A 25,369-nucleotide genomic window follows, 5' to 3' on the forward strand; every position below is an offset into this window, starting at 1 on the left:
GGTTGGTTGACCTACAACTACAGGATACATGAACACACACATAGTGTGATGAGATATTCTTTATGTTTTATTTGGTCTCTTGATAGTCTGCAAAGTTGGTAATTTGCAATTTCAGCCATTCATCTCACTGAGCAAAGCTTGGGTCTACCACAAATACAATTCTGCAATGGCCTGGCTAGCATATATGGGCATCAGTTTTTATGGGATAGAGTTAGAAGAACTGCTCAACTGTGTGTCAGAGGCCGCGTACTGCAGACAGCTATGGGTGATTCTCCTTTAGCTCAGATGGCTGCAGGTGGTGGGTCTGGGTGGTATCCCTGCTGCACTGCAATTCTGGTTGTCGGTACTCCAAGAGGAACGTGGGCATGCTGGTAACCCTCCAGGACTGCCTTGGAGTCCCCGTGGGCTGCTGTCCAGTGTGTGATGGGAGGCGCAGAGGCCCACCTCTCACTGCGCACGCCCACTGGAATAGGTCCCGCTGCCTTGAATGCGCACGCGCAGAGGTCGGCAAAATGGCGGCGCCCGTGGACCTAGAGCTGAAGAAGGTACCGGCCGGGTCCGATTTGTAGCGTTGCGTGCGGGGGTGAGCGGAGCCTCCTTCCCTATAGCCTGGGTGGCTGCAAGAGGGAGGGCCGCAGCAGGGCCCTGCTCCCCGGGTTCAGAGGCCGCGCGGGGCTCGGCTGTGCCGCAGCCCTTCTGGGTGTCCCGGGGCTGGCAGGAGCCGGGGCCCGGGGAGCGGGGCCTGCGTGTGAGACCTGCAGCGCAGCGGAGAGCACGGAGCCGGGGGAGGTGTGGGAGCGTGGGCACCTGAGAGACTCCCTCCCCTCCCCCGACAGACACATACACACCCTGAGACAGACACGCGACCTCACTCTCTGCAAAGCTCCCTCTCTGTCCGGCCGCATGGCTGATCCCCTCCCCAGCAGAGAGTAGAGCGCTGCCCCTCCCTCCCACTGGTGCTGGGTAGGGCGAGCTTCTCCAGCCCTGACCTGGAGGGAACCAGAGCTGTCAGGGAAGGGAGTGGGCACTGGGAGGTGGCCAGGGGAAAGCTTGGAGAGCAGATAGAAGTGAGTCAGGCCAGGCATCTCCAGTGAAGAGGAGCAGTCCAGTGCCCCAGAAGGGAGGCAAATCACTAAGAATGAGTCTTGCTAGATAACTTAAAAACATATATGTGTGCCACGCAGGAGGGCAGATCCTTGAGCTGACAGTCTGTGTCCAGAAGCGTGTCTGTGTTTGGAATCCCTGGTGTCATTATAGCTGAAAGAGGCAGTTCACTTATAAACCCCTGCACATGAGTTAGCTGTTGCTGAGTTTTCTGAGTCCAAAATGAAAACAGCTGCACCATGTCCAGAAGTGCTACTTGACACTCCTGGACCAGTAAAACTTAATTTCCTGTGCAAAAGTTATGATGTTCAAGGTCAAAATTTCATAACTGTAACTTGCCTACTTTTTTCACTAGGCTTTTACTGAACTGCAGGCCAAGGTTATCGACACACAGCAAAAGGTGAAGCTGGCAGATATACAGATTGAACAACTAAACAGGACGAAAAAGCATGCACACCTCACTGATACGGAGATTATGACTCTGGTGGATGAGACACGCATGTATGAAGGTGTAGGGAGAATGTGAGTAACTTTTTTACTGATGGAAGAGATTATGGCCACATTCTTCCAAATTGCCAATAAAACTTGCTGTAATTGCATGTAAATTATACTACTTTTAGAAACATTTCTTTCTGTAGTCAATGATGAAGTATCAGGTTTGTAAATATTAGCTGCCTTTTGCATACCTCTGATCTGCGATTCCTCTATTCTCTTCCTTCAAAACATATCTTCTTTCAGGGCCATAAACTTTAATTTCCCCCTCATAATAATTCTGTGTGTATGTGTGAGTGTAGTGTCCAACGGTGACAGAGCTGTGTTGGCCCTGTACAGGGGAAATTCTCCCTTGTCCATCTGCAGGGCTTTTGTATCTCCTATAAGCTGCTGGAGCAGCACACAGGGTCTCCAGCAGAGGACAGATGCTCTCTCATTGTCACTTATTTGTATGAAAAGCATTCTGGATTTTTCGTATCATACTGTGTTTAGGTGTTTTATAATCCTATTTTTAATTATCATTTCAATGGTTCTTCAGTAAGAGGGACTTACTGCGCTGTAATTCCCAGGATCAACCTTCTAGGTACAACGTTTGCTACCCACCAGTCTTCTGGCAAAATAATTTATTTCAATGAGTGCTTACATATTTTTGTTTGGCTTTGCTCATGCGGATTACAATCACATTTGGGGTTTCATGGAAGTTTATAGACTCCACCATCAGAGCTTGTATGCCTCATGAATGCTGATGACAAAATGTAGATTTGTGAGAAGTTATAATAAACCTGTCCAACTTTAACTGCCTGATGAAATATGTATTTGACTCTAAAAATTGTATGTCTCCTAATTTAATGCACTAATTCAGGGGCTATGATTGTCCAACGGAACTGAAATGGTGATCTGTTCATTAGCATGTTAATTAAGTTCTATGAAAGCTGTTCCCTAGAATCTTTAGAGAACCAAATGAAGTGAAATGGATGCCAGAAAGTTGTTTGTCCAGGTGCACTGTGGCATATGTTAATTTAAAACAATAACAGGAAAGGAGGAAAATGTAACCTTGTGCGTTAGACTGTCTTCAAAAGAAACATAGCTTAATCCAGCGGTTCTCAAACTTTAGCAACCTGAGGACCCCCATTTTGATTTAAAAATTTGCTGCGGATCCCCAAGCCCTGCGCTCAGACCCCACCTCCACCCCATCTCTTTCTGCCCCTGCTCCACCCCTGCCCCTCCTCTTCCCTGCCTCTTTCTGCCCCGCCCCGAATCCCACTTCCTCCCAGCGCCTCCTGCATGCCGCGGAACAGTTGTTCCCTGGCATGCAGGAGGCGCTGGGAGTCAGGGGAAGGAGTTGAGTTGATCAGAAGGGCCCGCGGACCCCAGGCTGAGAAACGCTGGCTTAAACCAAACCTAATATGTATTTTAATGGCATGCTAATGATACCTTCCTATTGTAATTACGATACCCTCTTGTAAAAGGCTACATGAACTAGTCTTTAAGCTAATAGTGCATTCTTACTGGATAAGTGTTGTGCTTAATGCTCTGAAAGGAAAAGACAGACAAAGATTTGGGAGTACTAAGGTTTTTCTTTCATGTAGTGTATCAGGTAGTACCGACAAATTGTCTGGGCCCACTTGAAGGGATGTTCTATATCTCGTTTCCAGGGGTCCAGTATACTGTACATACTGTCTCTTATTTGTTTTCTGTAAACTGCCAATAATTATTTTATTCATGCAGCTGAATTTAATTTTGAGGTGTTACATGAGGGTATTATTGACTGGCACCTTCAAAGGAAATTGATTTCAGTCTCCTGCAGTGAGGCAGAGAAGTGAATGATACAGCCTGTTGGCAGCTCAAAGCCATAGAGTTTAAGGCCAGAACAGACTACCAGATCATCTAGTCTGACCTCCTGCATATCACAGGCCAGCAACACACCCAACACCCAAAAACTAAACCCAACAATCAAAATTAGACCAAAATATTACAGCCACAGAAGACTAATAGGCCACAGGCAGAGAATAGGCAGAATCAAGACGCAGCAATGTCAGAGTGCCCTACAATGCCAAGGAATTAAGTGAGATATACCCAGATAATCTTGGCACGTGACCCGCACTTCCTGCTGCACGGGAAGGCAACCCGCACCCCCAAGTTAACTGCCAAGTTCCTGACATCACATATGATGATCAGTTAGACTCTGAGCATTTAAGCAAGGGAAGGGTTTCTTCTTCAGGGCAGTGGGACAAGTAGGCACAGCAGAGACAAACTCAGAGTAAAAAGCACCTTCAAAAAGTCCCCAGCAAATTCCTTTAAGCCATTTTTTACTTAAGAGCACAAGTTGGCTTTTTCCATTTTGAAAAAACTCCTAAAGTAATTCTAAAACAAAGATAAGATGGAGAATGTATTGCCCTTTAAAACAATACCTGAAGTGTTTGTCTAAAGGGAAAAAAACAAAAATGTAAATAACAGTTAAGGTCCCAGTATCCATATCAATTCCTCTGCCTCCTTTTTCTGCCCATCTTCCACCTATAGTCTAGAGACCACTTTCTCTCTGCACCCTCGATTACTCTGTGGGCAGCAGGCACCAGAGTAACCATCTTTCTGTGAGCTTTACTTCTGCTTCTCTACCTCTGACCAAGAGAGGGCTGTTTGGCTCCTGCTGGACTGCCTGTTTGTACCATAGAATATGCATGTGCCATCTTATTTATATTATTACCATCTGTATTATGGTAGTGTCTAGAAACCCCAACCAAGATCAGTGCCCCTGTATAAGCCACTGTATAAACATAGACTAAGAGACAGTTCCTTCCCTGAAGAGTTTACAATCTAAATGGCTTCCACCTACCCTTAATTCCGTGAGTTCAGTTTCATGTATCCTCAGGGAATTTAGTTGAACCAGTATCACCTGTTCTGCTATGTTGCTGATGGCCAACTACCTGCTATCTCTGAAATTTGCTTTTCATGCTGACAAAGTTTGGATCCCTTTCCAGTATGGGGATTACACCCCAGCAACACAAAGATCTTCCGTTAGTCCACATTGGCCACTTCTTGACGTGTGATGGAGACTTTGTGTTCCCAGTTTGGGGTGGAAAGGTTGGCATGGGTTATAGCCTCATAACTAAAGAGCCTGCTGTTGGAATTGAGGATAGACTTGTGGTAGCTGGTGGTCTCCAGGGCTTGTGTAGAGGTGAGTGAAGATAAGGAGAACAGCTAAGGTTGGCACTGGGACCTGAATTGTGACTTATCAGAATTTTGATCCTGCAGCATTTTGTAAATTATATGTCTGTTGTTGTTTTAAAGGGCAATATAATATGAACTGTTATTTGCCTGGGAATGTCCTATACTAGAGTTTTATTGTAGAGGAACTAGCAACTTTGTTCTGTACTGCCTCCCTACTGTGAAGGGAGAAAGTGGTCCTGAGGATGATTCTTTCCTTCTCACCTAGTTTTATGTGAAGGGTATCATCAGCTTGAAATCTAACCAGATTTAAAAAAAAAAAAAAGGGGGGGGGGGAAGTTAAATAGTTGCAGGTATTGCACCTGGCCCTGAGTCCCACTTAAAGTTTTTACAGTTTCACAGTTGCATCTTCTATATCTTCACAATATTTTTTCCTTTGCTGTTATGTGTGAAAAACCCATGCAAAGGGGGTGACGGGAAATAGCAACACAGACTCTCCATAGACAAGCACTGTCAAATGCACAAAGAAAAGACAATGAAAAGAGAAATTTTACTTCTGATCTCTCATAGCACACTTAGATGTTACTTGTAACAATAATAGGCAAACATTTTTCAGGGTGACAATATTTTTTTTTAGGGATGATGGAGAGTCCCTTTAAATCAGAAGTATGGTAGTTGGTTTTTGCTCTAGTGCAGGGACGGGCAAACTTTTTGGCCTGAGGGCCGCATCGGGTTTTGGAAATTGTATGGAGGGCCGGTTAGGGGAGATTGTGCCTCCCCAAACAGCCAGGCTTGGCCCAGCCCCCACCCTCTATGCCCCCCTGCTTCTCTCCCCCTGACTGCCCCCCCACCCGGGACCCCTGCCCCATCCAACCCCCCCTGTTCCCTGTCCCCTGACTGCCCCCCATCCAACCCTTCCTCTTATTCCTGACTGCCCCCCCGGGACCCCTGCCCCATCCAACCCCCCCCCGTTCCCTGTTCCCTGACCGCCCCTGGAACCCCCGCCCCTGACTGCCCCCCATCACCCCATCCAACCCTTCCTCTCATTCCTGACTGCCCCCCCGGGACCCCTGCCCCATCCAACCACCCTTTCTCCCTGTCCCCTGACCGCCCCCCGCCGCTCCATCCAACTCCCCCTCCTTCCTGACTGCCCCCATTCAACCCACCTGTTCCCCATCCTCTGACCGCCCCAACCCCTATCCACATCCCCGCCCCTGACCACCACCCCGAACTCCCCTGCCCTCTATCCACCCCCCCCCACCCGCTCCCTGCCCCCTTACCGCGCTGCCTGGAGAACCGGTGGCTGGCGGGGCTAGAGCCGCACTTCCCAGAGCACCAGGACAGGTGCCCGGCTGGAGCCAGCCACGCCACCGCGCAGCACAGAGCACCGGGTCAGACTGGACTCTGCAGCTGCGCTGCCCCAGGAGCTCGCAGCCTGCCGCCCAGAGCGTTGCGCCGGCGGCGGGGCGAGCTGAAGTGGTTTGCAAAGTGGTGATCTGGTTGCCTTTTCCAATAGCTCTAGGCTAGATAACATTATCACCAAACACCCAGGCAGTTCTAATGCTCAGACTCCTTCGGGTGGATTCCTTTATTTTCCTCATTACTTTTGCCAGGAGGGAGCTATTTAAAAAAAAAAAAAAAAATCTGTTCTGAAATGGTAAAATCGGAGACTGCTATAGTGGGATTTAACCTCCCCCTCCCCCACAACAACAAAAAAAATCTTGTGTTACACATGTCAGGACTGAATCTCTGTTCTTGTGAGTTGGGATCAAGACCTGAGGTTTTAGTCTTCTTGGCACCTGCTTCTACAGTAAATAGTTGTATTTGTTCCATTTGTTTAATTGTGTGGTTATTGGATATAAGAGGGAGCGGCAGGAAGCCAGTCAGTCAAAGGATGTTGTTCACTGTGATCTGTGTTGCTAACCAGATGAGCTTAGCACTGCTACTGTGTTCCGTACTAGTTGGAGCTTTGGTCTGCTTCATTTCTAGATATGAATTGCAGTAATCAAGCCTGGAGGTTGTGAGTGTGTGGATCATGCTGTGGCTGTGTCTGTGTCTGATAGAAAAGGGCACAATCTTCTGGCTAGTTGCATTAGGAAGTATGTGGTTTGGCATCCAATAGGATCAAGGGATCCAAACAGGCTCCAGGCTGTACACTAACTTAACTGTCTCAGGGTGAGGACAAAAACACCCCCAGCCTTCTGCCCTGACCTCCCCCCAACACCCAGCCTTCTGCCCTGCACCCCCACACCCTCCAGCCCTCTGCCCTGACCTCCCCCCAAAACCCAGCCTTCTGCCCTGCACCCCCACACCTCCCCAGCCCTCTGCCCTGACCTCCCCCCAAAACCCAGCCTTCTGCCCTGCACCCCCCCACACCCCCAGCCCTCTGCCCTGACCTCGAGTTGCCCCCAACTCCCAGCCTTCTGCCCTGCACCCCCCCACACCCCCAGCCCTCTGCCCTGACCTCCCCGCAACACCCAGCCTTCTGCCCTGCACCCCCACCCCCCCCAGCCCTCTGCCCTGACCTCGAGTTGCCCCCAACACCCAGCCTTCTGCCCTGCACCCCCACACACCCCCAGCCCTCTGCCCTGACCTCGAGTCGCTCCCAACACCCAGCCTTCTGCCCTGCACCTCCACACCCCCAGCCCTCTGTCCTGACCTCCCCCCAACACCCTGCCTTCTGCCCTGCACCCCCACACCCCCTCCAGCCCTCTGCCCTGACCTCGAGTCACCCCCAACACCCAGCCTTCTGCCCTGCACCCCCACACACCCCCAGCCCTCTGCCCTGACCTCGAGTTGCCCCAACTCCCAGCCTTCTGCCCTGCACCTCCACACCCCCCCGACCTCTGCCCTGACCTCCCCCAACACCCAGCCTTCTGCCCTGCACCTCCACACACACCCCTGCTCTCTGCCCTGAACCCCCCCACACCCAGCCTTCTGCCCTACACCTCCACCCCCCCCAGCCCTCTGCCCTGACCTCGAGTTGCCCCCAACACCCAGCCTTCTGCCCTGTACCCCCACACACCCCCAGCCCTCTGCCCTTACCCCTGAACCCCACACACATCCAGACTTCTGCCCTGCACCTCCACACACACCCCAGCCCTCTGCCCTGAACCCCCCCCACACCCAGCCTTCTGCCCTGCACCTCCACCCCCCGCAGCTCTCTACCCTGACCTCGAGTTGCCCCCAACACCCAGCCTTCTGCCCTGCACCTCCACACACACCCCCCCAGACCTCTGCCCTGACCTCGAGTCGCCCCCAACACGCAGCCTTCTGCCCTGCACCTCCACACAACCCCAGCCCTCTGCCCTGACCTCGAGTCCCCCCAACACCCAGCCTTCTGCCCTGTACCCCCACACACCCCCAGCCCTCTGCCCTTACCCCTGCACCCCCACACCCGCCAGCCTTCTGCCCTGACCTCTGAAACCCCCCCCACACACACACCCAGCCTTCTGCCCTGAACCCCCCCCCAGGTCTGGGGTCCCAGCTCCCGGCCCCTTGCCAGCCGGCGTCCCGGCCACAGGCCCTGCTCAGCCCGCTGCAGGCCTAGGTGAACAGAACCCCAGGCTGGAAGCGGGCTGAGCAGGCTGGCGGTGTAAGATCAGCATTTTAATTTAATTTTAAATGAAGCTTCTTAAACATTTTGAAAACCTTGTTTACTTTACATACAACAATAGTTTAGTTATATAATATAGACTTAGAGAGCGACACCTTCTAAAAAACGTTAACATGTATTACCGGCACGCGAAACCTTAAATTAAAGTGAATAAATGAAGACTCGGCACACCGCTTCTGAAAGGTTGCCTACCCCTGGGTTAGAATATTACATGTCTTAAGGTGGGTGATAGGTTACTTTAATAATAATTTTTTATCAAAGAGGTGTGGACAATCTCTAAGTCAAGGTCCTGGGTGTCCTTTAGTCTCATCCCCCGGAAAGGGTGGAGGTTCAGAGTCGGTTTTGGACTTCAATGTCATCAGTGCACCCGTGACTAATTGTGTGAATGGCCAAATTATTGGAAGTAGGCTGATGTTTCTGTTCCTATGCTTGGCTTTAATAAATTAAAAACCCAGCTCACTCCCAGAACAGTATTTTGACTTTTTGTCTAGAAAAATCTTTCAATGTTTGCCCAGTGTATGTGTATAACTTAGAGATTTAAAAAACATATTACTCTAGATGGCACCACCATGGAAGATCTTGGTTATACCTGTGTGAAATGCATGCTACCCCAGAAGGCAATCGATTTAATCTTTCACTTCTTCACAAGCACTACATGAATGAGTATTATGGTCTTTACTCTCCTCTGCTCTGAACTTGAGCACATTGTCTTTCTGAGGTTCCTTCTCTGCATCATCATAATGTGAAAGCCAGTTTGTCATTCCCAAACCTGGGTTTCTTCATTGTAATTTATGTGTAGTGTGCAACCCCACCTCTCTTCAGCATAGGGAGCTTAGTAGTGCTAGGTTTACTTCTACTATAGCTATTTTTGATTTAATACAAGGAAAGTCAGTGCCACATAGTAGGAGGTGATGAATTGCTGTATACTGTAAGTTTCCGTTGCTCAGAAGATATCCCAGCCTCGTGGCATCTTGCCAACTACATTTTAGTTCTGTTACTTCATATTCTTTTGAAAGGCTTGTTATGTAGCCTGATACAACTAACACCAACTTCTAGTTTTGCTACTTAAGCTATTTGTGAACTGACATCATCATATTGCTTTGAGAACTAGGATGAAAGTTTAAACTGCAGAATTCTCTGTCTGAATATTTGAGACCTTTCCCTCTACATACTTCTAACATTCAGATAATTAATAGATCCAGTCAGAATTGTAAGGGAAAACATTTATTTACACCAGACATGTTATAGAGTTCACTGCAGTTCTTGTTGTTGTGGGATGCCAAAACTGATTTTTTTATTATGTATTGATATTAAGTTATTTAGGTTGTCTCCAATTTTACTCCTCTGACACTTTTTTAGAAGTTGTATACCCAAGGAACAGTCTGATTATAAAAATGAAACAAATTTAATAACCTCGTACAACTTCATTTTCAAGATTGTGCCCAAGAAATGTTCTGTCTGCATGGCAACTAATAATAGTCTGATTTTGATCGTGATTTTTGAAGTGTGGGTTGTTTGTTTTTTAACCACACAATGAAAACTGATGTTAGAATTGAGAGGTGCAAAAGACCAAGGTAATCTAATCCATTTCACTGGAGGTTTGACCATGTTGCTACTTTCAGTGCTGTTCTTGGTGAGAGTCAAAAGTCATAAATTAGCAGGATCCCTATTTTCGGCAACTGCGAAGACAAGTCTCGGTCTCCTCACTATCATATGTTGCTCTCTCATACAGAAATACTCTTGCATGCTGCAACAATCATATATTTTTTGCCAACACAGACAGTAGCAAAATCTGGCTCCTCTTGCTGACCTGTATATTCACATTTCACAAAGAGCTGAGGGACATGCAGGGCTCAATTTACCATTCGCTACTACGTATAGGTCAACGTAGTAAATGTGAGTGGGGTACCTATCATCAAGCAGTACTCTGGTGAGAAGTTCCGCACTGAATGCCACATGCTGGGAAGGGGGCAAGTGTTGGGATGTTTACAAGAGTAAACCAGGACAAGCACCTTAGGCCTGGTCTACACTGGGGGGGGGGGGGGAGGAGAATCGACCTAAGATACGCAACTTCAGCTACGAGAATAGCGTAGCTGAAGTCGATGTATCTTAGTTCGACTTACCTCGTGTCCTCACGGCGCAGGGTCGATTGCCGCGGCTCCCCCGTCGACTTTGCTTCCGCCTCTCGCCGAGCTGGAGTTCAGCAGTCGACGGGAGAGCGATCGGGGATCAATTTATTGCGTCTACACTACACACGATAAATTGATCCCTAATAGATCAGTCGCTACCCACCGATCTGGCGGGTAGTGTAGACGTACCCTTAGTATCAGCCTCTGATCGGAAGGACCTGCTGCTTTTGAAATTCTCCCATCTCACTGCTGGAAGAGTGCAGCACCCTCCCCTCCCCGCCAAGACTCCTGGCTGCTGTCATGGAGGTTTTTGTGTCTGCTACTCTTCTCTACTCCCTCAGCTTCTTGGAACTACTTCAGTGCCTACTGCTTCTATTGCTGGTAGCTTTCCCAAGCTGCAGGGTGTAATGGACATGATTTTTATCAATAACACTGCTGCCCACAGATTTCTGAACTGATGTGAATCTTATTAATTTCACTCTTCTGCTTGGATAAGCTATGAGCAGCAGTAGGGGCATTGGAAGAGAATTGTAGTTAGGAGGGTAGCCCTGTGTCAGATCACTCTGCAACCACAACTTCTTAAAACCATTTATATGTGGCTATACAGGTGTGAAATACATGCTGCCCCAGAGGCAATTGATTTAATCTTTTACTTCTTCACCAGCATTACATGAATGAGTATTGTGGTCTTTACTCTTCCCTGCGCTGAACATGAGCACATTGTCTCTCTGAGGTGCCTACTCTGTCTCTCTGAGGTGCCTACTCGCATCATAATGTGAAAATCAATTTGTCATTCCCAAACCTCACTTTTCTTCGTTGCAATTTGTGTAGTGTGCAACCCCACCTCTCTTCAGCGTAGGGAGCTTAGTAGTGCTAGATTTACTTCTGATATAGCTATTTTTATGTCACACAAGGAAAGCCTGTGCCACATAGTAGGAGGTGATGAATTGCTGTATACTGTAAGTTTCTGCTGCTTAGAAAATATCCCAGCCTCATGGCATCTTGCCAAGTAATGCCAAAGTGTGTGTGTGTGTTGTGTGTGGCACGCGCATATATATAAAATAGCTTAATTTCAGCAAAAAAATGATGCTGAAGGTACTTGTGCTTGCCAGGGCAAGCTACTTCGGCTTGCTATTGGTAAGTAGATTTTTCATACTCTGGATGCAGGAGGTACCAGGATTTTATGAACACTACACAAAAAACCCCTTGCATTCAAAGAACGTGAAGGTTGTAAAGTCAGGCACGAAAAAGCTGGGAAATGTCAGAATTAAGGTTGCCTGTGTAACCTTAATTTGGGCCCCCTTGTGCATAGGTGGCATGATACAGTCTTTAATAACATGATTACATGTTATTTTTTCCATAACACCCTAGTGCAATCCATGCAAAGGGCAAACCTGCTCTGGGGATGTATTGGGGTTGTGTGGTAAGGCAGACTGTAGTGTATAAGACCTCTGCTTCATTTGTTGCAGAAGTTGGAAGGTGTATTGTGTTTGAGTCAGGGGACTGCAGGAACAGAAAGGAGGGTCTCATGGTTAAGACAGTTGAATGCCCTCCTGAGGAAGTAGAGTCCATTCCTTCCTCTGCCACAAAGTTCCTGTATAATGATAGACAAGTCACTTAAACCAAACTTTTCACAGATGGTCACTAACTCTGTGTTCCTCAATTTCTGGGTGCCCAACTTGAGACCCTGGGGTTTGATTTTTAGAAGTGCTGAGTGCTCACAACTGCATAGTGGGGGCTGTGGCTTGAAGTGTGTGCTATATAATACTAAGCACCTAAAAATCAGATTGGGCACCCAAAATTAGTTGATACTTTTTACCAGAATCTTGATGTGCATGAGCTTCCTCTTTGTAAAATGGGGATAATACCACCCCTTCATCTCAAAGGGATTTTGTGACGATAAATTCATGTTTCTGGAGCAGTTGGATATCATAGTGATGAGCGCCACAGAAATGCCTGAGGAAATTCATAATTCTGTCTTCAGAGCAGGGTCTGAACAGTGCACTGTAAATAAAGCTTAGGGCCACACATTAAACAATGAGGAGAAAACAAACTGTTGAATAACTGTTCATTTAGTGAGCACCATGCATCCTGTGCACTGAACAAGGCCTGGGTCCTGTTGAAAAAAGTGTGTGATCCTGTAATTAAAGATTGTATCGTAAAGCATTCACACAGAGGGGCCAAATAAAGTTTGCAAAGGCAACTTTAATTCTGGCCTGTCCTAACTTTTGAGTGCTTGACTTTGCAGTTTTAACATAGATTTGTATGTGTGTAATTTACTAGGATTTTAAAAAAGCAAACTGAAAAAAGAACAGTTCTGTTGTGTGGCAGCATATTAACACCCCTGCGGCTGATCGGGAACATTTATATTTACTGTACAGCCCTCTGCCCCTTGAACTAATAGTGTAACTGATAGCAATATTCATCCTCTATGTGGTCCAGCACCACAGGAGGATGTAAGGTCCATGGATATTTACTGACAGCAGAAGAATGGTGAGGCTGAGGAATCCTGGGTTCCATTCCAGCCTCTGGAGGGGTGTGGGCTCTATTGTGTACAGACTCTTCTGTCCTTTCCCCCAGGCTTGAGCCCCTCTTGCCCCATCTCCCACAAACTTTCCCTACCCCACTCTCATTGCCTACGCAGTCCCCGTCTGCACTCCTCAGGCTTCTTGGCCTAGTCTCCTTGCCTCACCAGTCCCAGCATCCCATCCCCACTCCAGTTCCCAGCTTCTCTCGCCCTCACAGCCCAGTCTCACCAGACTACTTGTCCCAGTCTCCTCCTTTCCCTTTCCCCGGTCCATTTTTTGCCCCTCTGTATTCGAATGAGGCTGCTTCTTCCTTTGCACTGCCTGGATGCCAGCAGGGGGATCAATGAGAGCATTGGAGACAGGCTCCCTGCTCTCATTCCCAGTGCCTGGCCTGACCCTGGTTTAGGGTGGCCACTCACCTCTTCCCGGAATACCGGACATTCCAGTACTTCCGGGAACAGCATGGACCTGCTCCTGTTGGCATGACCTTGGATGCATGGTGTGGGTGAAGTCCTGCTGCATGGGGGGTGCCATTTTAAAGAGCCCCCCCAATGTGACCTCACATGCACGGTGCATGCAAGGACACACCAGATGAGGGGGTGTCACTTTTAAGAGTGTGCCACTCCGCCTCCAGGACCTTGTGTGTGTGCTTTCTAAACTCATGTAGCCGTGGCCTGGGGTATGCTCAGTCACTCTGTTGGGATGGTGCATGCACAGTGTGGTCAGCATTAGGAGCCAACGACTTTTCAGAGTCTTAATTGTTCAGCTCTAGCAAGTCTCTCTTGAGTATATGGAAACGGAGATTTTTCAAAGATTTATAACGTGGTCAAATTTAGGCAGATTTTGATGGGCATAGACCCTCTACCAAATTGAGTCCCAGATCCAAAACATGGTGGCACTAGAACATTAATAAAAGGTCACCAGCATTTGTTAACATGGGGAAAACAGAGTATTTTCTTCTATCCTTGTTCTCAGAAAGGGCTGAACCATTTTGACTGAAAGTCCAAAAAAATTTCATTCTGAGGCAGACATGTGGCATGGAAATTTTCAGCCCAAATGGTTAGTTTGGCAAAGTTATAAGTAAGTAAAATCAGGGTCTTATAATAGGAAGTGTCAGGTAACCTTAATAATAGGCATTTCTACCAGTCCTAACAAAATAAGCTTGTCTTCCAGGTTCTCCCATCCATGCTTGCAGTGAGAGAAGTTGAGGCAAGCTAACTGATATGCTTTTTACACCACATGTGTAGCTCTCCAAGTTAATTTATTGACACACTATGACTCTACCACTGTGGCATAAGCTGTGTTCAGTAAACAGCCTGATCATCTGTAATCCAGTGACACTGTATTATCATGTAAATGCTTGAACACAAAATATGTCTTGTCTTATACTTTGAAGGTCAGCAGTTCAGTGGTAGACTACTTCAGGAAGCAAGTTCCATAGCATTGGATCCCTCACCTTATCTCTAGTCCCCAGTTATGCTCATCATCTGCAGGCTGTCATCAAATGTAGCTCATCTGATGTGGGCTGTAGCAGTTGTGCACAGAGAGATCTTTAAGATATGTGGTTAAACAAACATAAAGTGTTGAGTGAGCTTCTCTTCTAAACTTCTGATCTTGCAGTGTTCCTGTTTCAGGTCTTCTATGACATACCACAGCAAAGACAGTAAAAGGTTTCTCAGGGTATTTAAAACAGGAGCATGGGGAATGTTTTTGCTTAGTCCTTTAGTCATGGAAGCATCTAAACCATCACTTTAATATTCCATAATTTAACATTTATCCAGCTTCTCTTAGAAAACTGAATAGATTTCCCACCCTTGTCATTTGCACAAAAGGCCTGAAGACCAAGGAAGCCTTCACATTTTCTAGAATAAAGAGCACTTCACCAATGTTTTTTATACAAACTGTTCTTGAGTTGATTCTTTTCCTGGTCACAAAGCTGAACTCTCCATTAAAGGAATTAAACACAATCAAAGATGCAGGTGTGTCCAGAAATAGATCCTTCAAGTGACTGGACATCATTGTCCATTTTTGGCCATTTGGCAGCATGGAGAACATGCAACAGTATCAATGTGCATGTCTCTTCCTGACTGGATTTTTAGTTCTGAGCTGAAAATATCACTTCTGTTGGAACACACACATGTACCAGACAGAATGCCAAAGCTCCAAAGGCTTTTTTTCTGAGCATCGCAGAGTTCCTGGGGGTGCAGATTTGCCAGCTGCCCAGGGAATGTCACCTTATCAAAAATAGCTATTTCTTTACTCTGGATCCTTGTTTGTGAATCAGTTTCTTCTTCCTCAGTTGTCACTTGCATGATTATTCCCTGGGATATAGCTTGATTGTTGACTATGGAGGAAGTGCTTAGTCTTGTTTTTTAGATGTTCATGAACAAATTCTCGCCCTAGAAGGTTTGTTTTTTAGTTACTAGGTACCTAGACTGTGATTGTTTTAGTGCTCTATAGTTTTCTTCTGGTAATTAAACACATCTTATGTATCAGTTATGTTGGTTAGCATTCTAGAGTCAAAAGAACATTTAATTATATTTACCTCTACATGTGTGATAAGTTGTGCAGTACTACTTCCTCCCATGCTTTACCTGACATTGATTTTCTGTTCGTATCACGAAAGCAATTTCTATGGTACATAAGAGCAAAACCTATGCAACATAGGGGCATTCCAAAATCTGCAAATAAAAAGCCGGGGTTTTTATTCACTTGTGGTCTTTTGCATAGTTGTCCTTATGCCTCACATTTTCAGTTTCAACTCTGTGTAGCTCTCCAGAAGATGCACAACAAATGAAACATCAACTTGTTTTTATAGGCGTAAGGAACAGGCTCACCTTTCAAAAGAGGTACATTATGTTTTTTTGAAGGCCTGGGTAGGTGTTGGACTGCCTAAATGGAGAGGGGGAAATGTGGCAGTAGAATGGAAATACTTACTTTATTCTCTCAAATTCATTCTCTCTTTTCATCACATGAGTATTTATTATATATTATTTCATGGGAAACAGTGTTCAAGAGAAAACTCTTTACGTGCTGATGAGGGGGCATTCATCTTAGTCTTTGCTATCTTTCTTTCTCCCGTCTGTTAGCCTTTTAATTCCAAGAGGCTCTTCTGCTGTACGAATTGATGTTGTTTTACTTCTGTTTTTGGAAAATTGTGCAAACTTTTATGAAATGGATCCTGCTGCTGTTAGAAAGGATACATGACAGCATCACCTTAAAAATGATGCTGGGGAAAGCTAGTAATCTGAGCCCCCACTGTCCAAATCAGGTGCAGCGCTGACTGACTGACTGTTCACTGTGAATTCCTTTTTTATATTGTCAAATCTATCCTGTGGTGATGGAGAAGAGGGCATGTTTCCAGCCTCTGTAGCATACAGTTTTGAAAGTCTGTACCAAACCATATTGCATAAACCTACCTGAAGTATGTGGCTGGCATATTGTTAGACACTACGGTCTGTTGCGTTTTCTCTGCTTAACTAGCTAAAATTTTTTATTGTTCATATTGTTTGTTAAACAGGAAATTAGATAAGAGAATGATTGGGGACTGCTTGGGGTGGGGTGATTCCCGACTCTGATTTGTTAAAAAGGGAAATATAGCCAATCATATTTGAAATTCTTATTCCACTTCTGACACAGATTTATCTTTGGATGTTGCTTGTGAATGTTTGCTCAAGTAACTTACTACAAAAAAGAAGTGTGACCATGCGCTTGAGGATTCAAGAAAAACTACAGGGTGAAAGAGATCGTTGAAACAGTTTCCCGGTACTCCTTCTGGGCAGCAGTCCCCGTAACAGGTATCTGCCAGGTAGACTAGCCTGGGACAATAGCCTTTTATAATCAAAAACAGAAGAATAGTGCAAAACAAACTCACTAGTCCTGTGCCAGGCCTCCCATTCTCCAGAGGGCTCTGACAGTTCACTGTCCCTGCAGGAGTACAGGGCTGGTCCTTTCCTCCTGGCGCAAAGGACATGCAAGGTCTGCTTTCCTTGCTGGTCAGCCAGTAACTGTACTCTCTTTCTCTCATTTTAACTGACCCTTCAGTACTGGCAGTGAGTGCAGGTGTAGTGGGATTTGGCTGAGTGGGCCCACAGCAGTTCATTAACCCTGGCCTGTTCAGTGTGGGGTTGGTATACGCCAGGGGTCGGCAACGTTCGGCACGCGGCTCGCCAGGGTAAGCACCCTGGTGGGCTGGGCCAGTTTTATTTACCTGTTGACGCGGCAGGTTCGGCCGATCGCGGCCCCCACTGGCCGCGGTTCGCCGTCCCGGGCCAATGGGGGTGGCGAGAAGCCGCAGCCAGCACATCGCTCACTCGCGCCGCTTCTCGCCGCCCCCATTGGCCCGGGACGGCGAACCTGATCGGCCGAACCTGCCGCGTCAGCAGGTAAATAAAACTGGCCCGGCCCTCCAGGGTGCTTACCCTGGCGAGCCGCATGCCGAACGTTGCCGACCCCTGGTATACCCCATCATAGGAAGACACAAATTAGTCGGAATTTCAGTAAATCTTGATCTAGCCTTCGAAAAGAATGGATGGTGCCCTTTAAAAAGCTGACCCTCACTACTGTAGCATTATTTTTGGTCATACTATGTTTATCACCAATTTAGAGGTGAACGACTACTTGCTTTTTTTAAGAAACTAATTATGAACAATGGTATAAATCTACCATCTAGTTAAGTGTCTAGCAATGCAGAAACTGCTGTTTAGAAGCTGTGATACTATTTCTGTATGATGTAATGTAATATGCTGGAGCTGTTGACAGATCCAAAATAAAGTGAAAGCTAAAGTAAACATGGTACAGGTGTAAGACAAATAACATTTCCTCATCTGATAGGGCAGGTGTGCTTGTTCCTGACATACCACACACAATTTTGAAAATGTAAGTAGTTCAGCATTTTCTGTTTCTCACTTTCAGTCCTTTAAGGTCAATAAGTATAACATTTGTAAGTTATAATCTACGCAATTTCATTGTTGTCCCTATAAGACTAAAACTGGAACACTTGCAGTATAGTTAATCCTTTTTTTCCATCCAACATCGGGCGCAGATATTACTGCACAATGTGTACATTATTGCACCTACACTTCTTAAGTTAAAACTGCCAAATGGCTCATTAAACCTGATGCATATAAGAATCTAATTACCTGTGTATAGATACAGTAGTAAAATTAAAAATTTTATTTGCCTCTACAAATGCAGAGAATTGCTAAGAAACTTTTTTGGCTAAAGTTTGTTAGCCTGTAATGGGAGATGTATGTACTATATGAATTTTTGCTCCAAAATATTTTCTAATTGGAGAAAAATGGAGTAGAGTCTAGCTGTATTGAGAATTTTCTGATTTTTAGCTACCTGTTATCTCATAGCAGCAAACATAGGAACAAATTGCCATCTAATCTGCTTGAGATGAGTTGACTCAAATGCATCAGCCAAAGAATATAAGCTGCTTAATGAGACGTTAAAAAACAGACTGGCAAAATATGAAAGATCTAGATATGAAGAGGGAGTGTATAAAATAGTGTTTAAAACATGTACACTGAATTACAGTACTATATTATTTTTAATCTTGTATTGGAATGTATGGCTAGTAGTTGTTTCTCAATTAGATAAAGTAATTAAAACTGAAGCTTGCTGAGTATATAACTAGTATCTATGTTATGAAGTACACAGGCAAATTATTAGAATTTAAATGGACATATGTGGAGAAGGGAGAGGGGTCTGTCCTGAATGGTTGTGAACTTGAGCAGCCAACTTCTGTTCCAGTCAAGATGGATTGTTTGGGAACAAGATCAGCTTCTTTGGAAGCCTCTTTTCCATTGGCTTTGAACAGTACTTAAAATGCACTAATCCCATACTGGGTTACTCTCAAAGCTTGAATGGCAGCACGAGTTCAGCATTAAAAAGCATCTTTAAATAGATGAGGGCATGACTGGGCTTAGCCTAACTTTTCACATTGCTTGGTCTGATTGAAAAAAGCCTTGGCCTACAGCATTACATGTGTGAGGCAAAGCATTTTAGCCAGAACATTACATATATTTACATGGCATACCATGATATATTTACTGCATCATATATTTATATATTATATGCAGAAAGCTGTGTTAAAAGAACATTAAGGTTGTGTACACACAAGGGAACTGAATTAAAGTTGTTAATTCTGGCATTTCCCAACTTTTCTTTTGCAGTCTTAACATTCTTTTAACGTTTTTTACTTGTGACTTTTTAGATTTTTTTTAACGTGAATTGAATAACCCAAACTCCCATTTTATGGAACCATATTGACTTCCTGCATGAATCATTGGTCTGGCTGGAATCCAGGACCTTAGATCCATAACACAGACCTTTGCTACTTCTGTTTAAGGGGTAACTAGTAGTAGCATTAGGCTATTGTCCTGTCTGTAGACCACCCACTACAGGCATGTGACATACACTTTGCCAGTGACTTACAAAACTTTGCTAGACAGCAAAGGAATGTTGAGAATCTTGGGTTCTGTTCCTGTCTCTGGAAGGTAGCATGTGACCTAGTGGTTAGACAGCACAGCCAAATACAAATTTGGCACATTGATTCTGAAAGGCAGTGAGCCCAAGTGCATGAGACTTAGGTCTAACATACTAGAGACCTGGGGCCATATTCTAGTCCTTGCTATGGCCCCTTTACCGTGTTCCAGTGTACTCAGCTCCATTTTGTTCCTCTCATAGCCACTGATGTAGGGACCTGCTAGGGAAAGAAAAGGAAGTGGCTGATTTGTGGAACTCTACAGCAATTGGGGGCTTGGGAGAGGCTCATAGGCAGCCAGGTAAGGCTGCAGTGAATTAGAACAGCCTCTTGGTTGTATGCATAGTTCTGGCAGAGGTGACTTTGTGCCATTACCCCATATGTAAAATGGGACCGTGATATCTGGTCACCTCCTAAAGTAGGGGTATGAGGCTTTGCTCAACAATAAGGGCTGTGAAGTGTAAAGAATTAACACCACCAGTCAGTGGAAGAGTAAAACTAGGACTTGTCTCCTCCTGGTGCCCAGTGCCCCTGTGATTAAAGCAGATTGAAGCAGAAAGAGGAGCTTTCCCAAACCAGGAAGCAGATCTGTATGCCCCCCTCACCTCTGCTTACTTTAATGTCTGCCTTCTCCTAGGCCAAAGGGGTGGCAGCTGCAGGAGTGTGCGCCGTGTGGTTGGGATGTAGGAAGTTATGCAGGGCTGGAGTTCTGCTCAGTGTGGATAGAATGTTCAGAGATTGTAGCCACAAACCTCTAACAAGTTCTACTGAGCATGTGCAAATGGTAATTTTTTGATGTTTATAATTTGGCCAAATATGGATGGGTTCTCATTTGGACAGCAAAAGGCATCTCTCTGACGCCAGGATAATCCATCTGACAATTTTCATGTTCCTACTCCAAACCTGGGAGGCACCAGAGCTGGTAGAAAATACTTTTAACATTAGCAAAACTACTTATTTCCTCCCTTATCTCATTCCCAGAAATAGCTTGAATCATTTCTACTGAATTTAAAATAAAAATAATAAAAAAAATTCTGCCTGAGGCATGAAAAATTTCAGCCTGAATGGTTAAAGATTGGCAAAATTATAAATAACTGAAATCAGGGGCTCCTAATGGAAAGTGTTAGGCAAACTTACATACAGGTGTCACCACAGTCCAGCATAACTTGTGTGCCATAAAATGTACACTCTGCATTGATTTGTGAACAAGTATCCCCATAAACTCATCCAGCAACATAGAATCATAGAATATCAGGGTTGGAAGGGACCTCAGGAGGTCATCTAGTCCAACCCCCTGCTCAAAGCAGGACCAATTCCCAACTAAATCATCCCAGCCAGGGCTTTGTCAAGCCGGGCCTTAAAAACCTCCAAAGAAGGAGACTCCACCACCTCCCTAGGTAACGCATTCCAGTGCTTCACCACCCTCCTAGTGAAAAAGTTTTTCCTAATATCCAACCTAGACCTCCCCCACTGCAACTTGAGACCATTGCTCCTTGTTCTGTCATCTGCCACCACTGAGAACAGCCGAGCTCCATCCTTTTTGGAACCCCCCCTCAGGTAGTTGAAAGCAGCTATCAAATCCCCCCTCATTCTTCTCTTCTGGAGACTAAACAATCCCAGTTCCCTCAGCCTCTCCTCATAAGTCATGTGCTCCAGACCCCTAATCATTTTTGTTGCCCTCCGCTGGACTCTTTCCAATTTTTCCACATCCTTCTTGTAGTGTGGGGCCCAAAACTGGACACAGTATTCCAGATGAGGCCTCACCAATGTTGAATAAAGGGGAAGACATGGAGCCATTGATCACGACCCATTGAGCCCGACGATCTAGCCAGCTTTCTATCCACCTTACAGTCCATTCATCCAGCCCATACTTCTTTAACTTGGCAGCAAGAATACTGTGGGAGACCGTATCAAAAGCTTTGCTAAAGTCAAGGAATAACACATCCACTGCTTTCCCCTCATCCACAGAGCCAGTTATCTCATCATAGAAGGCAATTAGGTTAGTCAGGCACGACTTGCCCTTGGTGAATCCATGCTGACTGTTCCTGATAACTTTCCTCTCCTCTACGTGTTTCATAATTGATTCCTTGAGGACCTGCTCCATGATTTTTCCAGGGACTGAGGTGAGGCTGACTGGCCTGTAGTTCCCCGGATCCTCCTCCTTGTAGATGGGCACTACATTAGCCTTTTTCCAGTCATCCGGGACCTCCCCCGATCGCCATGAGTTTTCAAAAATAATGGCTAATGGCTCTGCAATCTCATCCGCCAACTCCTTTAGCACCCTCGGATGCAGCGCATCCGGCCCCATGGACTTGTGCACGTCCAGTTTTTCTAAATAGTCCCGAACCACTTCTTTCTCCACAGAGGGCTGGTCACCTTCTCCCCATACTGTGCTGCTCAGTGCAGTAGTCTGGGAGCTGACCTTGTTCGTGAAGACAGAGGCAAAAAAAATCATTGAGTACATTAGCTTTTTCCACATCCTCAGTCAGTAGGTTGCCTCCCTCATTCAGTAAGGGTCCCACACTTTCCTCGACTTTCTTCTTGTTGCTAACATACCTGAAGAAACCCTTCTTGTTACTCTTAACATCTCTTGCTAGCTGCAACTCCAAGTGTGATTTGGCCTTCCTGATTTCACTCCTGCATGCCTGAGCAATATTTTTATACTCCTCCCTGGTCATTTGTCCAATCTTCCACTTCTTGTAAGCTTCTTTTTTGCGTTTAAGATCAGCAAGGATTTCACTGTTTAGCCAAGCTGGTCGCCTGCCATATTTACTATTCTTTCTACACATCAGGATGGTTTGTTCCTGCAACCGCAATAAGGATTCTTTAAAATACAGCCAGCTCTCCTGGACCCCTTTGCCCTTCATGTTATTCTCCCAGGGGATCCTGCCCATCTGTTCCCTGAGGGAGTCAAAGTCTGCTTTTCTGAAGTCCAGGGTCCGTATTCTGCTGCTCTCCTTTCTTCCTTGTGTCAGGATCCTGAACTCGACCATCTCATGGTCACTGCCTCCCAGGTTCCCATCCACTTTTGCTTCCCCTACTAATTCTTCCCTGTTTGTGAGCAGCAGGTCAAGAAAAGCTCTGCCCCTAGTTGGTTCCTCCAGCACTTGCACCAGGAAATTGTCCCCTACACTTTCCAAAAACTTCCTGGATTGTCTGTGCACCGCTGTATTGCTCTCCCAGCAGATATCAGGGTGATTAAAGTCTCCCATGAGAACCAGGGCCTGCGATCTAGCAACTTCTGCTAGTTGCCAGAAGAAAGCCTCGTCCACCTCATCCCCCTGGTCTGGTGGTCTATAGCAGACTCCGACCACGAAATCACCCTTGTTGCTCACACTTCTCAACTTTATCCAGAGACACTCAGGTTTTTCTGCAGTTTCATACCGGAGCTCTGAGCAGTCATACTCCTCTCTAAGGCCTGGTCTACACTAACCCCCAACTTCGAACTAAGGTACGCAACTTCAGCTACGTGAATAACGTAGCTGAAGTCGACATACCTTAGTTCGAACTTACCGCGGTTCAGACGCGGTCCACACGCGGCAGGCAGGCTCCCCGTCGACTCCGTGGTACTCCTCTCGCCGAGCTGGAGTACCGCAGTCGACGGCGAGCGCTTCCGGGATCGATTTATCGCGTCCAGACCAGACGCGATAAATCGAACCCGGAACTTCGATTCCCAGCCGCCGAACTAGCGGCTGGGTGTAGACAAGGCCTTACATACAACACAACTCCCCCACCTTTTCTGCCCTGCCTGTCCTTCCTGAACAGTTTATATCCATCCATGATAGTACTCCAGTCATGTGAGTTATCCCACCAAGTCTCTGTTATTCCAATCGCATCATAGTTCCCTGACTGTGCCAGGACTTCCAGTTCTCCCTGCTTGTTTCCCAGGCTTCTTGCATTTGTGTATAGGCACTTAAGATAACTCATTGATCGTCCCTCTTTCTCAGTATGAGACAGGAGTCCTCCCCTCTTGCGCTCTCCTGCTTGTGCTTCCTCCCAGGATCCCATTTCCCCACTTACCTCAGGGCTTTGGTCTCCTTCCCCCGGTGAACCTAGTTTAAAGCCCTCCTCACTAGGTTAGCCAGCCTGCTGGCGAAGATGCTCTTCCCTCTCTTCGTTAGGTGGAGCCCGTCCCTGCCCAGCACTCCTCCTTCTTGGAACACCATCCCATGGTCGAAGAATCCAAAGCCTTCTCTCCGACACCACCTGCGTAGCCATTCGTTGACTTCCACGATTCGACTGTCTCTACCCAGGCCTTTTCCTTGCACAGGGAGGATGGACGAGAACACCACTTGCGCCTCAAACTCCTTTATCCTTCTTCCCAGAGCCACGTAGTCTGCAGTGATCCGCTCAAGGTCATTCTTGGCAGTATCATTGGTGCCCACGTGGAGAAGCAGGAAGGGGTAGTGATCCGAGGGCTTGATGAGTCTCGGCAGTGTCTCCGTCACATCGTGTATCCTAGCTCCTGGCAAGCAGCAGACCTCTCTGGTTTTCCCGGTCGGGGCGGCAGATAGATGACTCTGTCCCCCTGAGGAGGGAATCCCCGACCACCACCACCCTCCTCCTCCTCTTGGGAGTGATGGTCGTGGAACCCCCATCCCTAGGACAGTGCATCTTTTGCCTTCCAATCGGTGGAGTCTCCTTCGGCTCCCTTCCCTCAGATGGGTCATCTACTCCACTCTCCGCATTAGTACCAGTTTAAATATTTTAAAATGTAATACTGTTTGGTAAGTCAAATAGTAGATCCTGGCACAAACAAACTGTGGGTTATGGAATTAAATATTCAGTGTGAACATCAGTATGTGGGTATGTTTGCCTGTATGTGAGAGTGATACAAAGGGGCCTGCAGAGTTTATACCTGAACATAGCCACTCTATGAACTTCATACCCTCATATCTCAATGCCTGTACTTTGACCCATCAACCTTTTACCCCCAATCGGGAATATTGCAGATTATGTATTCCTTATGCCACCTGATCTTAAACCAAACTTTGCACCCTTGATAATCTGTACGTTATTCCCTGATAACCAGAAACTTCTATGCTCAAACTCTGTTTACTTTTTTTTTTAACATCTTAATAAAATTTTTACTGATGAGTAGCTGGATCCTGAAGACCATGTTGGAGTGGTAGGGGCATAAAATAATTTGTACAGATTTAAATAATGGAAAGACATGCTAGAAATCTCACATCTGGAAATGGGGGAAACTCTCTGAAGGAAACAAACAGCTGGGTTCCTAAGGGGAATGTATAGCCTCCACCCTGTTTTAAAGAAACAAAAATCCTGCTTTGGGATTAGCAGAGGGTTATTGGGAGGAAAATAGAAATCAGTGGGGGAATTTTTGAAAGATTTTCTGGGATGTTTTTTCTTTCTGCTTGTGCTTGGTAATACTGTTACTTTTTTGCTCCTCCAATACATTTTATGCCTTTAGAGCCAACAGTCATGAGGAGTCAGACTCATACGCTCTCTCAGAAATACTCACCGTAATAAAGAGCTGCTTGTGCTGCTGGCAGCCCAGTTTTTGTTGAACAATCCACAGAATCTCACACATGGCACCAGAAGAGCCTAATATAGTCTAGCAGACTTCCTACTTCTCATTTTTACCTGTTTTTAAGGACCTTAGGAAGTCTTATGTATGCAAATCATCAAAAGAACATTTAGCTGTTTTTCTATTAAAAACTTGCAACCTTATTTTTAACGGACTGTCCTTTTAAATGAATGGAACATCACTACTTGATGAATCTATCCTACTACATGAGAGATGGATATTTCTTGTATGAGGAGTAGTTGTGAAAGTTATTAGGCTTTAAAATTAACAGCTAATTAAGGTGAAAAGGGGAAATTC

General features: G+C 46.0%; 1 protein-coding gene across 1 annotated transcript in view; it reads left to right on the top strand.

Moving 5' to 3' along the window:
• The first annotated feature begins 495 nt into the window (after positions 1 to 495).
• Positions 496 to 25,369, top strand: part of PFDN1 (prefoldin subunit 1) — a 61,823-nt gene continuing 36,949 nt past the window's right edge. The window contains exons 1-2 of the mRNA XM_065409671.1: positions 496 to 545; positions 1,460 to 1,626. Coding sequence (XP_065265743.1) covers positions 513 to 545; positions 1,460 to 1,626 — 200 coding nt within the window. The 5' untranslated portion in view covers positions 496 to 512. The remainder of the gene's footprint in view (positions 546 to 1,459; positions 1,627 to 25,369) is intronic.

This window comes from Emys orbicularis, chromosome 8 (genome assembly GCF_028017835.1).
Source record: "Emys orbicularis isolate rEmyOrb1 chromosome 8, rEmyOrb1.hap1, whole genome shotgun sequence".
In the NCBI taxonomy this organism is placed as follows: Eukaryota; Metazoa; Chordata; order Testudines; family Emydidae; genus Emys; species Emys orbicularis.